The 15762-nt window shown below is 38.9% G+C and overlaps 2 protein-coding genes across 3 annotated transcripts in view; both read right to left on the bottom strand.

Annotated features, from left to right (window-relative positions):
• Positions 1-1405: 1405 nt before the first annotated feature.
• hcrt (hypocretin (orexin) neuropeptide precursor) lies at positions 1406-2594 on the bottom strand. Its single transcript, XM_041972269.1, has 2 exons — positions 2410-2594; positions 1406-1820 (listed from the first exon to the last, which is right to left on the bottom strand). Exons 1-2 carry the CDS (start codon positions 2491-2493, stop codon positions 1458-1460), a joined length of 447 nt encoding a protein of 148 aa, XP_041828203.1. The 5' UTR covers positions 2494-2594; the 3' UTR covers positions 1406-1457.
• A 1170-nt stretch (positions 2595-3764) lies between these two features.
• si:ch211-210g13.5 (inactive phospholipase C-like protein 2) overlaps positions 3765-15762 on the bottom strand; it is a 64415-nt gene continuing 52417 nt past the window's right edge. For both annotated transcript variants that reach the window (XM_042006652.1, XM_042006661.1), the window contains exons 5-6: positions 8936-9045; positions 3765-5639 (exon numbers count right to left, since the gene is read on the bottom strand). In XM_042006652.1, coding sequence (XP_041862586.1) covers positions 5175-5639; positions 8936-9045 — 575 coding nt within the window. In that variant the 3' untranslated portion in view covers positions 3765-5174. The remainder of the gene's footprint in view (positions 5640-8935; positions 9046-15762) is intronic.

Below are 15762 nucleotides of genomic sequence, written 5' to 3'. Positions count from 1 at the left end.
AAGGTGAACAGAATACAGCACTTGATGGTTAACTTGCTGGTTCAGGGACATTTTAGTGAATTATTCGCTAAGAAAAAAAATATTTCACCATTTACCACACCTGCAATTTGATACACCATTCCATTTCTAAATACACCAAACAACCTCTACACAAATAAAGTGGCTTCAAGGCACTCACTCCCAAATAAGACATTTGGTTATTTTTTTGCATCGCATCATTGGTTGTCAGCTTTTCTTTCTTGTTCCATATAAAGAAAAAATAAAGCTGTGGAGCACACATTTCAGCTGACACCTGACTTTACTAAAATGCTTTGGCTGAAAAGGTAAAGTCATGGTGAGCAATGCAAGGGTTCTCCTGGTGGATATAAAGTGTTACTTTCAAGAGCACAAGAGGAGGAATTTGATGGTTGTGAATTAGGCATCTGTGCCACTCTACTGAGCAGCAGTCCTTCTTAAAAATGTCATTAAGGTTATATAGTTTTCATTTGTAGTGTCAAATGTTTCTCACATGGATCAAAACACAATTTCCAGTCAGACCAACAAACCTTGTCTCTTAACATAACACACACTTACAATATACTGAGCAGTAGTCAACTGAGGACAATGCAGTATACCCACTTTTAAATCACCTATGAACCTATGATATGCTTTGAGTATTTTGAATAATTTTTTTATGTGTCTATCTTTGCTACTAGGTGGTACCAGCTGCCTTCATTGGCTGGATTGTTTTTTTTTTTTTTTAGTTTTTGCCATATTAAAAAGTGCAGTTTTTCTGCAAATTCGCCAGATTGCTCATACCTGTAACAAAGATTCTGACAATCTAACCATTCTCTGCTATCTAGGATATTTTTTGGGATGCCACAGGACTTAGACCGCACACATACACATACAGCCAAATTAGAATCATCAGTAAACCCTGTTTTCATCACTGGATTGCTGGATGGGTGCAGAGCACCTGTTTGTGTGGCCAGTGACTGAACCACTCTTCTGCTAAATTCTGTAACAAGAAACTATTTCCCTCGAAAAGATTCATCAAGCATGTTCCCATGTTTTTTAAGTTGCCATAGTGATGCATAGCGCTCTGTTTTGTGTGTGCAAATCACGTTTAGTCACAGCCTTTATGTTCAAACAGGAATTGAATGTGGCAATTTTCACATTAATCCACCAGATAGACAGACAGACAGATAGATAGATAGATAGATAGATAGATAGATAGATAGATAGATAGATAGATAGATAGATAGATAGATAGATAGATAGATAGATAGATAGATAGATAGATAGATATCAAACACATTAATGAATAACTTAAAACACATTGTCAGCTTTAAATTGTGTTTATTACATTCCAAGAAAATCACAAAATTATTTCTACATGAGAAAATATGCTTTTTCTGCACTAACGTTCTTTATTTAATTGTCATTTTTCTACCAACATTGTCCCAATATACTTAATTTCAAACAGGCAAGGGTGTCACCATGGTAGTTCTTGACTGAGCTAGCCAGTCCATGTACTGCTCCCCAGCTCTCTCTTCAGTCCTCCTCCCCACTGTCAGGATCCCTGCTGCTTGGTTCCTGGAGCTGTGAAGGAGCTGTTGGAGTTTGTTCTGCAAACGATGCTCATCCTTGTTCCGTTTACCCAGAGTGAGGATGCCAGCAGATGCATCTCCTGTAAGGGTCCCCCCAAAGCTCTTATCAGAGCGGCACAGTAACACATAGAGGCGACAGGAGTGAGATGGTTGTCTGCAGCACTCAGGCACACTTTGAGCATCACAATCCAGTTGAGACAGCAGCAAGATGAAGACGAACACCAGGGCTTTCTGCTCAGTGAGAGATTAGCTTTAGAACATAATATTAAGGCTCAGAGGTGTAAATATAAGGTGTACTTTTCAGTATTGAAAGAAAAAATTAAAGAATTTAAATGCAAACATTCAAAATTTTGTTAAGGGCAATCATTTATAGCTGCATGGAAGCAGCTAACAGGCCATATTAATGGTACTGTAGACTATCTCATCGAATTATTTTCTTTGTTGTTATCAGTTAGTGAATATAGTTATTTTAAAGAAATGCACGTTGTGTACTACAATATTTATAAATTCACACCCAAAAATGGCCAGAGATGGAAAATTCAAATGACATGTTGTGTAAAGTGCTATGTGACATGGCTACATGTCAACCCTCAGATTTTGTTAATTTATTTTAATTTCTGAATTATGATCACCTTTAACATAGCAAACCATTTGTCCAAAATAATGTTTTTAAGAACCACTGAGTCATGCGATTTTGGACTCATATGGCATAAAACTGAATATTAAATGTTTATAATAAATACATCAGATGCTGTTTTTGTATCCTAAACTTTGAAAATAAAAAGTTAAAGAGGAAGAAATAGAAAATGAGCCATCTTACCCTGTTGGATGGGTCCATCCCAGCAGCTTTCTGGAAGTTGATGGGGTACCACTGCATCTTCTGGCTTGTGTGAAGGGGAGTCATCTGATCTTCTTATCTCCCCAGGGGAGGAACAAGTGCCTTTTATATTATTCTAGGTTGTCCGCATTGTCAATCCTCTGTACGTCATTCAGGGCAGCAACAAGCATTAGACAAAACCCCTAATTCCTGTGCTTCTGATGACTGCTCATCTGAAGTTTACTGTGGACCATTAATTAGACTTCTGTTGCAGATCATCTCCCAGGCATCTCCATGGGTACGTTACGAGCCACAGGTATGTCTTTGTGGCTACATACCAAAGGTCTATTAGGACATACCATTAGATGAGTGGTGAGGGTCTGAAGTCAATTAGCTAATGTGTCTGGTGAATTTGGAAATGTAATACAATTATATGAAAAAAACACTAACGGCCTTTCTCATTTGTAATGACTAGCTCGTATAAAAGCCATGCTAATGAGCCCTATAAGCTTTGTTTGTTGTCAAAGGTACCAAACTGACACATCAAGAAAAGGTGGTGCATTTTTTTGGCACTATGCATCGTATCTTGTAGTATTCTGAGCTTTTTGTTGCTGTTGGAAAGAACTGAGGATTTGAGCACGAAATTATAAGATTTATAAATGAAAGATTATTTGCATACTTTAAAATTTCCAGGCCAAATTATTAACTGCTGCATTGTTCTGTTTATCCTTACAGCCATTTATTTAATGTCTGATGCCATCTTATGGACAATAAGAAACATTACTCTAAAACACAGGTGTCAAACTCTTCTCCTCGAGGGCCGGTATCCTGCAGGTTTTCATTGTTTCCCTGATCTAACACACCTGACTGAAATTAATGGGTTATTGTGAAGAAGTTGACAAGAAGCTGTTGGATCCATTTGATTTTATTCAGGTGTGTTAAATCAGGGAAACAATGAAAACCTGCAGGATACCGGCCATGGGGACCAGAGTTTGACACCCCTGCTCTAAAAGAACCTGTGATATGATAAAAGGTCTAAATCAATAAGGATATTGTTTCAGATCAAGAGAGTTAACTGTGTTTCATGGTGGATCGAAAACAATCAATAAAGCTTTTCAAAACCTTTACTGACTCCATTAGATTGCATTAGATAGAGAATGTCACCAATCTACTATTGTGTAACAGTTCATATTTAAATTAGCTATAGTATATAGTATCTATCATATATCATATAGTATATATATATATATATATATATAAAGTTTTATAGTAGGGCATTTCTGCAATTTAAAACAAGCATTTGCTGTTTTAATTATTAATGACTTATTAAAGAGTAATAAACAAGCAGAGGCAGGATAAACAATGAAGCCAGTTTTAATGGGCCACTTAAAGGAGCTCTTACAGAATTCACACTCATTGAACATGTCAGGTTATTGTTTGACCTCTTGTGTTGTGGCACCAACCCGTAATCCTTCATTCCAGTCCCACATGCACTGGTTGTCCTGATCCGCTCCACAGAATAACAGTTTTCAGATCACTGCAAATGTGGAAGTAATGTTAAAAAAGAATCTGAATATCAATAAAACTAACAACATTTAGAATATCAATCATTAATGTCTGAGATTTGTTACAGCAATATATGTTCCTTTCATACATTTTACATACAGTTTACGTCTATTTTCACAGACAGCAGTACCATGTTGTTTTTGACCTTTCACCTTTAACAGGCTGGGTCAAATATTCCAGTTATGACTGGCTGCTGAGCTCCACCACTTGAGGATGTGGGCCAGTTCCACCCTGGGGACCAAAACATCAACTCACATAATGTCATACAAATAGCCCCCTGGGGAGGAGACAAGGAGATCCTGTGGAGAGTTTCTAGGAATGATGAAGAACTTAAACTCTAATGAGAGACACTAGAGATATGCAAGGCCTGATGGAGGTTGACAGCAGCAAATAAAACATCAGTGTGACTGAAAGCTTCGACAGCTGCAGATTGTTTTTCTATACTAGCTCTAGAACTCTCTGGTTTGTGCTGAAATGGTCAATTGTGACTCCTACAGTGTGCTAGTAGAGCTACACTAATTTGTGCACTTAGAAGTAAAACGACATCCTCTTCATTAAAAGGAGTGAGGGTTTGCACTTAGCTTTATGTCTAAGATGGCAGAGGAAGGGTGTGAGTGTGAAGTAATAAAAGCCCAAAGACATGCCAAAGTGTCTATAAAATAAAAAGGCAAATTTGTGGCATGAACTGCCAATGTGAGGTAAAGCCTGTCCCCACAGAGCTAGAGTACATTGTGGAGGGGCATGTAACTAGCATTGCCCAGAGAGAGACGGGATGTCATTGATCAGTCTACGGTATGCATTCCTATGCAGAAATTCGTATCAGAATTTTGTTACCAGCTGTTATCCTTTTCAAAGGCAGAAGACATGAACATGCACACCTTCTAGCTCCAATGGAATATTATCCTCTATATCCAGAAAAAAACAAACATTATCCTTCCAGTTTTCCATCCTGCTTAAAATTATTTGACTTAAGTTTTGTTTTCACCATTACGTCTTAGACCAACTTAAATCTTTTAGACTTGCGTCTCGCTTCTAACACGATGGGTTTTCTTCACCATCATCAACTCTGTAACTCTCTCTGCAGCCTCTTCCATCTCCCTTTCCTTACTGGCCTTCTGCTTTCCATCTACACAACTCTGCTTCTCTATCTGATTCTCACTGTCTCTCTTTGGGTGGGATTCTCTGTGGGCACAGGCTGCGGGTCAGCAGAATCCTTCAGGATTGTCACTGACCATCTCTTTCTCCCTCTCGGGGATGGTGTCGAGAGGTCCTGCTGCCCTCTGCTGCTGGTTCTGTAACTGAAACTGTACCTGGGGTAAAGGTAAGGGTGGGGGCTGAGGATAGGCTGGGGGTTTTAACACAGTTTGAAAAGGAGGGAAAGTCGCCAGCTGGGGATGCAGTGGAACATATTGCTGAGGGTGAGGGTGAAAATAAGCCTGAGGTGTGGTCTGGGATTGGAGCTGAGTTTGGGACTGGTACAGTGGTGGAGGCTGTGGTTGGGGCTTCGCTTGAGGCTGCATCTGCGGTGGCTGGTGGAGAGGATGGTGCTGAAGCTGTGGGGAAGCCGCTCCATTTTTACTGAGGCCACAGGATTGAGCTGCACAGTGGATTTGACGCAGAGTGTCCAGAGCTTCACTCTTTGCATGCTTCAGAAGGTCTGCTTGGCCCTGAGATACAACAAGAAAAAAAGACACTGATGTTCTAATGTTCCTTATTCATATAAAATGTCAATGCAATAAAATTGGAGTAAGGACCTTTAACATGATCTTCTAAAGGCTTACGATGTTTCTGTACTAAAAAGGGTCATCAAACTTATTTTGATGAAATATTAGAATCTCAAAATGACATTTGTCTTGCTAAATAAAGCTGCAATATGATAATTAATCAGGTAAAAGCTTGAGTTTGTGTCTTTAATGTATTAATGACAAGAATACAGAAGGGGGCAGCATGAACCCACTGAACTGTTTTGGTTGTCTGCCAGCACTTTGTACTGCTCCTCTCAGCTGGTATACTGTGCTGTCATATGGTGATAATGTTACACTATGTTTTTAATCTTTATTTGAGAACCGCAGAGATAATTCCCTGCTCTATGTAGAGGAAGTGGTCAGGGCAGGCCTCTTGCATTACAGCACTGTCATGTAGATCTGGACTACTTTCATAGCTGTCTGCCTCCTTCAGCTGCCATGTAGTTAAGTGGTGAAGTTTTCTCCACAGGCGGTTATTTCTGTGTGTGAGACGTACATATATTATTAGAGCTGTCTAAGTGGAAAGGAAAAAAAGTCACACTTTGCCAACTCCCTCCACTTGCGTAACCTCTAAATGCTTTACTCATTTCCTCAGGCTTTGTTCGATCACAACCCCCTGTTTTTTAGTGTCCACTCCAACATGTGCTCACAAGTAAAGTTGTGAGCAGTTTCTTTCTCATCTGTGAATCTGCATATTTTACCGTCCTCTCACAGCCTTACTGAACATCGGTCTGTTAGACCTGCTGTGACAGCTCATCAGGCTAATATCCCTGTGAAGCAGCACAATCTGACCTGTCGTGCACCAGACTGAAGAGTAAATGGTGAAAGGGATAAAGTTCTCAGTGCCACATGGCAAACACAGCAGTCTGACATATAGCAGGAGGAATAAAGGTGCTGCCCTGCACACATCAGCCAACATTCAACTCCCTGGTGAAGTTAATGTGCTGCAAGTGGCTTTTTACCCAAGCCAACCCAACACACAAACCAAGCATGAATAAGTCATTTGTTTGAGAAAAAAAACAACCCTGAAATTATATAAGTCATGACTCACCAGGCATTAAATAAGACAGTGAGAAGCTTGTCCTGCGTTGCAACAGCCAAATCACGACGGCTCTTCTAGTTGGATGCATTCACTCCTACGGTTGGCCTTGAACTATCCATTGGGGGGGCTAAGCCAAAGCCACCTAATCCCACCACTATGTGCTTATTGCATTTTAACCCAAATTCCTTGTTAATCAGCCAATTTCTTTGAAATAACCTGAATGTACTGTGTATTATCTAGAGGGTGTATTGTACACATCTACAGTGTGTGCAATACTATGCTTGTAATTTATGCTACAGTGTAATAAGCAACAACGGTATTAGTAAGACTAAAGTAATTAATCTCCACCTGATCTATTATGCATTGCCTCAAGAGTGAAGCAGATGATATGTGATGAAAAGATTTAATTAATCAAAATGGGGTCAAAGTTGCAACAGGTGGCAGAAATCTGAACTATTGATTAATTATGTAATAATACATTCTAGACCAAATTTAATAACAGCACTAATTGCAATGGTGAGTGATTAAGAAGGCATGAAGATGCATCATTTTGGGGGCCTTTTTGTTCATTTAAAAAAGACTTCAATGTGTGCAATGTTTGCTTGAAAGCCACTTTTTCTCTCTGATTTTGCTTTCCTTTTGACAGAGGTACAATGAGTGACTGAAATGTGTGCAAAAACTGCCATTCGCTATGACAGCTCTGATCTTACTGTCACCATCAAAGTACAGTTGGAGTGGGAGACTGAAAAACAGAGAGGATACGACTCCTCCTATTATTTCCTCTCAGCTTACCCATTTTTATATTCCTATCTCTACCAGCAAGCGCTTCCCGGCCTGCTGAGAATCTGGAGTGGTTGACAGGTGAAATAACTGCCAGGCCTGGCAAACCCCTAACTCTCACCAAATGTTCGGTATGAGACAGAGATTACAAATGAAGACAGAGAGGAGGAAGAGGAGTTATGTGCATGCCAAGATGTATTTCTGTTTAACGTTGCTAATACATGAAAGGATTGAGGAAATGACAAGAAGGAAGTGTTTGTTTTGACAGAGAAGACATTTATTTTCTTTTCTTTTTAATAATTAAAAAATCTATTATAGACATGTTTTAGTTTGTTTTCAGGTAGGTAGGGTAGACATGTTCATTTTAGAATCCTGTTTCTCCTTATATATTTATCTGAATGCTTCCGAGTCACCTTCAGTTATAACCCCGCGTGTGCTCATAAAACATGGATTTTGCCTCCCAGGCAACATACAGGCTGTCCTAGCTCAGTGGTGAAGGTCGACAAGGCTGTAAGCAGCCTAAAGGAACACCTACAGGTCTCTACCAAGGTCTGGGGGAAAAGGCAGTCCAACCAGCTCTGTCTCTTTTGGAAACATTTCTTTTGCAGCTATCAATCTCCCAAAATACACTAAAATCCCATTTTATATGATGACAGAATGGCAGCAGTCAGAAAAGCAGTCAGAAAGGATGGCTGTTAGAAAAACGGAAAACTACTAAGTGTATTTTTATTTTCACTTTTCTTTATTTTCTGTTTGATAAAACAGACACAAAACAGCTGGGAATTTAATAATTTGCCATTCTGACATTCAATTATAAAGCTAAACCTTAGGACCTTCTTTGGTCAGTAGTGAATGCTTCAAGGTGATAGGATGAGATAACAATATCCTGTATCCCCTGTCCATATTTAGCCAAGTCTGCCACGTTCCACCAGTATTCAGAAAGGCAATAAGTTGGGAGCTTTGGGCAGCCTTATCTCTTGTGTCATAAGGCAGGAAAAGACTTGAATGCATTTTGCTGAGCATCATCTTCAAGGCATGACTATGGGGTCTAGTGTGTACATATTGTGTTGTGTGTCAACCAACAAGTGTGAACAATCCTATCAAGTCTTGTCAAGATAGTAACATCAGCAAATGAATAAAACAAGGCTTGGAGCAACACTAATTACTTAGGAGATTTAGGGATTAGAGTAGAGAGAAATACAATTAGCTCAGGAGGCTTTCTTAAGACATCATGTTGTTAAATCTCTGCAAAACTGTCTAGGATGGCTTGTCCAGCTGGTTAAGGTCTTCACCATAAGCTCTTAAGTCCATATCAGTCAGTTATTATCTAAACATTAAAAGATAAATTGGGCTAATATGCAATATGGGCATCTTAACTTTGCTGGAGACCACTTACTTTAAGCACAGTGATGTTCCAAGCATAGCTCTCCATGGCCTTCTGAAGTTTGCGGCCTTTTAGACCCTCCTTGGCTCCAATGCGATGCAAGTCCTCATGAAAGTCCAGCCCTAAAAAGCCACACATTAACATATATCAGTAAAGGCGAAAGATGCACTACAGCGCTAAACCTTTACTGTGCAGTATTTTAATTATAAACAAACAATATTCCACCTAAACGCCATACATCAAAATAAAGAAAAGGCTGAGGTGGTTCAAGTCAAGGATAATCTCTAGTTAACCTGTCAGTAGGTAAGGCTTCATTTAACCCAGGCAGATCAATACAAATCCCCTGAGGCTTTAAGAACAAACCCCCTAAAACTTGTAAGTCTCAACCGGTTTGTCAATGACAGCCTTATGCCACCCCAGCTTTGATTGATGAATCGCTGTACGCTATAATTCACAAAAAGGCCTTCATCTCCAGTCATTCATTCATTCAGCACTTCCCCATAAGCAGAGCACAGAAACTGCACCCAGACTACGTTTAGGAGAAACTTGCTATCGAATAGATTTTCTTGGAAAGCAGGAGATTACCTCAGATCAGAGGGAACCTTTTTTTTTTTTTTTTAAACAACTCTAGAGTGCTCCTAAATGACATTTTCCAAGGGTAAAGTGACATGTGTATACAAGAGCCGTCCAATATTAAACTACTTTATTTTTTAGTTAAATATTTAATATTCCATTTACAATCTGTAATATGAAGGGAAGTTGTGCTTTGTCAGTATATTGTCTCCGTCTACACAAATTCTTTTAGAGGGCTTCCCTGATGCATGCAAACACATGAGATACAAGCAGCATCTCTCCTCAGTGCAAATGAGACTAAACCTTGTAAAAAAAAGAGACAGGATCCCTGTTGCTTCTTAATTTTCTAAACACAGATGATGTAGATGTACAACTAAATAACTGTTTCTGAGCCTGAAAGTTTCATTAAAAGGGATTAAAACTGATTTGATCATATAATCTGTTGTAGTTAATGGGCTTCTGCTGGTGCAGAGCTGAGCCAAGAAAGTTTGCAGTCACAGGACATGGCAGCCAGAGAGCTGAATGAGAGATGAAATTAGCTGGAGGCAGTTTGTAGAAATACAGTCTCTTCAAGCATTTAATTTGGTAATTATTAAGCTTTACCTTCCCCTAACAGTAACACAGTTGCTGTTCCTTACTGTCACTTTAACTGTGTGAAATTTAAGCCAATAAAACTGAATGTAGCCCTATGGCACAATCTAGAGAGACAGGGTTTTATGTGCTTAGAAAAGGAGGACTTAGGGGATAACATATCTCTTCTGAGTAGCCACACAAGTGCAGACAAAAACACACACCCCTAGGTAAAGACTCTGCAAAGACAAGGTTTTGCCTTTGTAATTAGTACTGCTGCAGCACCCTTGTGCTACTCATGCACAAATAAAAACAAAAATTTAAATAAATAAAAAAAAGAGTTATGGGTTGCAGGCATAGAATGGGTAGGTAGTAAATAATGAAATCAAACAGAATTTCTAAACAGGATGTGATGAGAAGAAATGGTGAAAACAAAGAAAGGACAGGTGGTGAGAGGGAGGTTCATAACAGATCAGTGTTTCATTAATTTATCACAATTCATACACACTCCAGAGCACAAGCTGAGTGTAATTTTTCCAAACAAGGAATACGATTTTTTGGCTGTGGATGAATTAGGAAAACAATCCCTGTACAAAGCCAAGGAGGACAAAAGGAAAGGACTGTCTTTATCCTTTGGATTTTTATGAGAATAGAGTTGCCAAAAAATGAAATCAACACAGCATGGTTGATCAGACAGAGGGATGTTAGCACCTTGAGGGTGTTAGGGAGGCAGTAGATCCCATGAAACTCATACTCTTTTTCTAGGGCTTGTTTTATTATTACAGCATTCTGGGTTATTTTTAATCTGCACGTCTGGACACCTTACAGCCTAGAAAGGCATAGTGATGCTGAAAAATGAATCTTACATTCTATGTAAATGGCATGTTGAATAGAGTCTTGCAGATGTCTGCAGATCTTTATTTTTCTGCCAAATGTTCTTTTCCTTCACAGCTATTTATATCCTCTGATCACTGAGGGTTTGCATTACAAAGCAGGATTAGTGGCTTGGTAAGGTAACTTCAGATTTGACTCTGGGTTTTAAATTTCATAAAGATGGTTCACTTTGCATTTTACATCCTGGTAACTTGAGTTGAAAACCTGATCTGCTTCAGTGTGCTGCCCGCATCCCCAGTATCAGAGGCTAAGGGGTTAACATCTGGTTTTACGGATGTAACGTCATGTCTGTAATGTAACTATAGACATGTGCAGTATCCAGAGACCAAAATCAGAACTAAAAGTTCATTAAAAACCATTTTTATGACCAGCAAACACAATTAGGACAATAAACAATTAAAAGAGCAAGTAAACAAAGTTGCAAAAACATGATAACACAAATTATGGATCTCCCTGTCCACGTGCAAGTATTATGCATGGATGCATCTGTTTGAGGCATTTATGTCCATGTTTCTTTTTTTTCCTTTTCTCCTTTTTTTTTTTTTTTTATTAGACTACTTTAGACTAAATTGGCATCCCAAAAGAAACACAACACTGCAAAATAAGTGCTTGAGATGATTTTAAAGACAGCTGGGACAGAGTTGTGTGTCCTAGATTCATCATGCACCAAAATGAGCTGAATTAAAAATAAATACACCCTCATCTCTTTACTAAAACCTTTGTAACTTTGTTGTTTTCTCTTCAGCAACATGAAACTTTGTACAGATAATGTCCACATGTTGAATCATCATTTTTTTTTCTATGTTCCATTATCAATTATTTTAACACAGTGGCATCTATGGTGGTGTTTTAATCTCAGATGAAATCTCACAAGTGTTAGTTTTATTTTGATACCAAGATGTTTTACATAGAGTTTATAATGGCAGAGAAATAATCAATTAATTTTGTGCATGTCATTTTCAAACATGAAACCCCCAAAAGACCCTTGGGGCTAAAAAGAGGTGTCAAAGTACCTGCTTCCATATAGGATAACACTGGTTTTGTGAACAGTGTAAAGCTTGATTTTTAAAGATTAGGATTTAATTATTTCAATTGATTAAAATCACTACTGAACAAAAAATGATTTCCTGCTTGTTTCTAAGGCTTATTAGTAAGTGTGCAGTGACTCATACTCACCAAATCTGTCAGTTGGTTCATATTCAGATTCACATCCATATTTTTTCTTATTTCCTCTGTCTACCAGCTTTACTTTCTGCCCCTGCAGCAGTTCTGCTGCTTTCAACCTTGTACAAATAACACAATTCCCATATTAGTTTAGAATTATTGTTTCTTCTTTGTGTTTTACAACATGTGGCTTCGAATCCTTAATTGTACTTGGTCATCTGATGCTAACTTCACCTATTTTGCATGAATGCACACATCCAAACTTGGACATTCTTTTCTGACTAATTGCTGAGTCCATAGCAAGTGTCGTGACACCACTTATCAGAGTTAATTAATTCAGTTAACCAGAAGATACCCTGGAAATGTTGACCCTGCTTTGCAGATCAGACCCTGGGGATAGAGTACAATCCTTCTTTTCACATGATTGGTTAAGCAGTGACTTTATGATTACATTTAACTGAACTGGCAGATATTTTGCACTAAAAAAGTAAATACTTTTTAGGAAAACTGTTTGAGTAAATCTTTATATAAGGAATCTGAAACTACTAAATCAGACACTAATTAAAGGAAAATTGTGTAACGTTATCTGTTTACTGGCCAAAATCGATGTCTGCATGTATATATGTGTTACCATTGGTGTATTATGACCTCAGCTAATGATCTGACACATTCTCATAAGCGAAGAATTTTAGATTTGTTTACACATATGACAGGTAAGCCAGTAGGGCAGCACCATGACGGTCTGCCATCTTGAAACTACAGCAACCGACAAGGGACAAATAGTACCAAATACGCGTTTTCCCTGCGAGCCAGCGCACAGCAATTGAGATGCTGGAGGAGAAGATAAATGAGAGCGGCTTACTAAGTTGTTTTCTAAATCTGTTTAATTGTAATTAACAGAAATGCAGGACCATGCATATGCATATTCAACTTCAGGAGTGAGTTCTTTGTAATAGAGTAAACACTCTATTAACTATCAGATGACATTGGTGTTTTCAAGGCTTTTTGAAATATGGTGGCAGCCGTTGCTGCAATATTTTTGAGAAATTGAGACACTAGAATGCACTATACGTTAGAATGAAATACATGATTCCAATGCTAGATGTCATTTTTATACAATGTCCCTTTAAGAGCATAGTGAGATGGGTCCCCAGCACAAAAACACAAAAACACATACACCACATAAACCAATGCACAGTGTATACAAAAACACATTGGTCACATCTGGAGGTGTCAGAGTGTGCGTCCCAGCTGTTTTCCTGGTCTCCCATTATCCGTGTGTGTGATGGCGAGCCACCAATAGTGCCCAGGGGGAATCATGTAGCACCTCTCCATCCTCATCAACACATAAGCTTCACTGCCCAAATTAAACTGATTAGCTGCAACAATGACTGTGCATAAAGTGAGCATGAGATAAAAAAAACCCCCAAAAAAACAGAGAAGGCAGTAAGAACTATAAAAATCCCAAACTGCTCCACATTGTTGTTCCTGGTTTCCTACTTTGCTTAGATCTTTTAATAAAATAAAAAAGATAGGAGGTAAAAGGTCAGGATAGGCCCCTCATTTCAGATCGCAGCCATCATTGTGATTACGGCTTTGTCGCAGCAGCATTTAGCTGATGAGCACACTTTTTAATGCCTGGGGCAAAAGTGTCGTGTCCAATCACAGACTCTACATTAAGCTTAGTTGAAGCACACAAACTCCCAGGCCCTATCCCACCCCATGCTCTCTCTGACATACTGACAGCCTGTCCTCTAGTAACACCTTTTTGCCCTTCTCATAAAATAATTTAACCAAAATGAGGACAAAACCTTCAATTCTATGTAAATCTTCCATCTTGTTCATTTGCCTCTATCTGATTCTGCCTCTGTGTTTATGCTTTTGTCAGTAAGCACATTTGGCTCGTGAGATTGGGTCTGAATTGTGCATTCAGTTCTTGTCCATCTATCACAACACGATATCTTACCTTTTTCAGCATTTCTGTGTCATGGTTCACATTTCCACCATGTATGTGTTTAATACACATTTTCCCATCATATTCTCTCACCATGTTATTCATGCCGAGACTCTGTTCACCATTCAGCCTTGTTCAGCATACCTGGGCTTTGCCCAATTGTTTCCATGTCTCCCCTGCGCCCAGCAGCTCTCTCCAGTTTCTGTCTCTTTGCCAAATTATTGACAACCTTGTGCCATTCCAGTTATCTTTCCTTGCTCAAGTTGCTGACAAAGTTTACATCCCTGATTTGTTCTCACCTTGCCTTGTTATCGACAGACCTCTTCTGCTTTTCAGAGGTCTGGACATTAACCCATGCTCTAATTTTTGACCACTGATTCTCACTTAATACTCTTGTTATCTGCCTTCCTGTGTTTGACCATTTTCTGTTTATTGACAGCATATCTGGATTTTGGATTGGTGCCTTAACTGGAGTTTTTCAGTGTCCCATATTGAAGCTGTGATTCTGGATTATTTCTCCTGCTTTCATCACTAACAGCTGTCATTGTCAGCGTCTGTTACGCTACCGGGGTAGCACTCTACAGACAGAGGAATGCTGAAAATAATCCTCAGTTTCAACATCTCCTTCATACATGATCAGGCTGTCACCCCAGAGTCTTCTGCCACTCGGTATTGTCTCTCTGACATTGCCGTGTCTTCGGCTCTGACCAGGGCAATGACCTTCAGTTCAATAAACCTATTCTCTTTAAACGCTTACCCCTGTGTTGTGGCTGAATTTCTGGGTCCTTAGAGTTACCTGTTACACTCTGTTCATCACATATTCAGCTTTATGCTACAATGAAAAGTATCCCAGCTTTTAAGCAGCTCAGCTTTTTGTTAAACAGCCAGAACAAAACTGATCTACCTTTACTTAAAAGGCTAACTCTAATGTAATTTTATTGCCATATAGATGTATTTATAGATGCGATGAGACAGGAAGCAGATGGATGGGACAAAAAGAACACCGAGTGGAGAAGGGGGCGAGAAGTGTATGTGTAAATACCAGTGAGTAATTAGTTTATAAATGAATGTTGACTATTATAGCGCTTCTAAAAATGCTCCCGGAAGCAGACGCAAGCAAGCAATCTGCTTTACTTATCTAGAAACCTTTTTATAGATGCAGATTGAACTTAATTTCTTCAACAGAATTGTTAGAATTTGGGGGTTTAATGTTCTACATGGAGTGATCATAGTGTGTAAGCAAGAAGCAAATCAAGCTCATGGATATTTTGAAGAGAAACAGTTGTGCAGGAAATGACATAAACTGTGTTTAAATATGTGATGCAACACTGTTAGACTCAGTGTGTTCTGTATTTTGAGCCAATCCAACTTCTATACCCCTTCAGGCAAGCAGGGTTAAACTTAATTTAAAGTTTAAAATTGTTATTTCCCAATTTTGATTTGAGGCATTGGGATGTATGGCATAGATATTCTTATACATATCAGGCAGAGTAACTAGATTTTGGTAAACAGTTATAGGGCTTCTGTTTCTCTGTCACCCTGCTGTAGTGCCACATTATGTCAGGGAAAAGGAAGCCATTTGTGCATTCAATTTTTCCCTTCCGTTTATCTGCCTCACTTATTGCTATCAAAATGACATCAAATGCCTGAAAGTACTGTTAGGCAGGGATGGAAGCGATGTAAA

Source organism: Melanotaenia boesemani, chromosome 2 (assembly GCF_017639745.1).
Source record: "Melanotaenia boesemani isolate fMelBoe1 chromosome 2, fMelBoe1.pri, whole genome shotgun sequence".
NCBI classification, from domain to species: Eukaryota; Metazoa; Chordata; class Actinopteri; order Atheriniformes; family Melanotaeniidae; genus Melanotaenia; species Melanotaenia boesemani.
Note: the sequence above shows the minus strand (reverse complement) of the source record. Positions and strands in the feature narration are given on the sequence as shown.

What these genes read in the sequence shown, in the direction of transcription:
- hcrt (XM_041972269.1), bottom strand. Translation starts at nt 2,493, where the DNA reads ATGACTCCCCTTCACACAAGCCAGAAGATGCAGTGGTACCCCATCAAC. An exon ending in GGATGGACCCATCCAACAGG is followed by an intron (nt 1,821 to 2,409) that starts GTAAGATGGCTC and finishes CTCACTGAGCAG; the next exon opens with AAAGCCCTGGTGTTCGTCTT.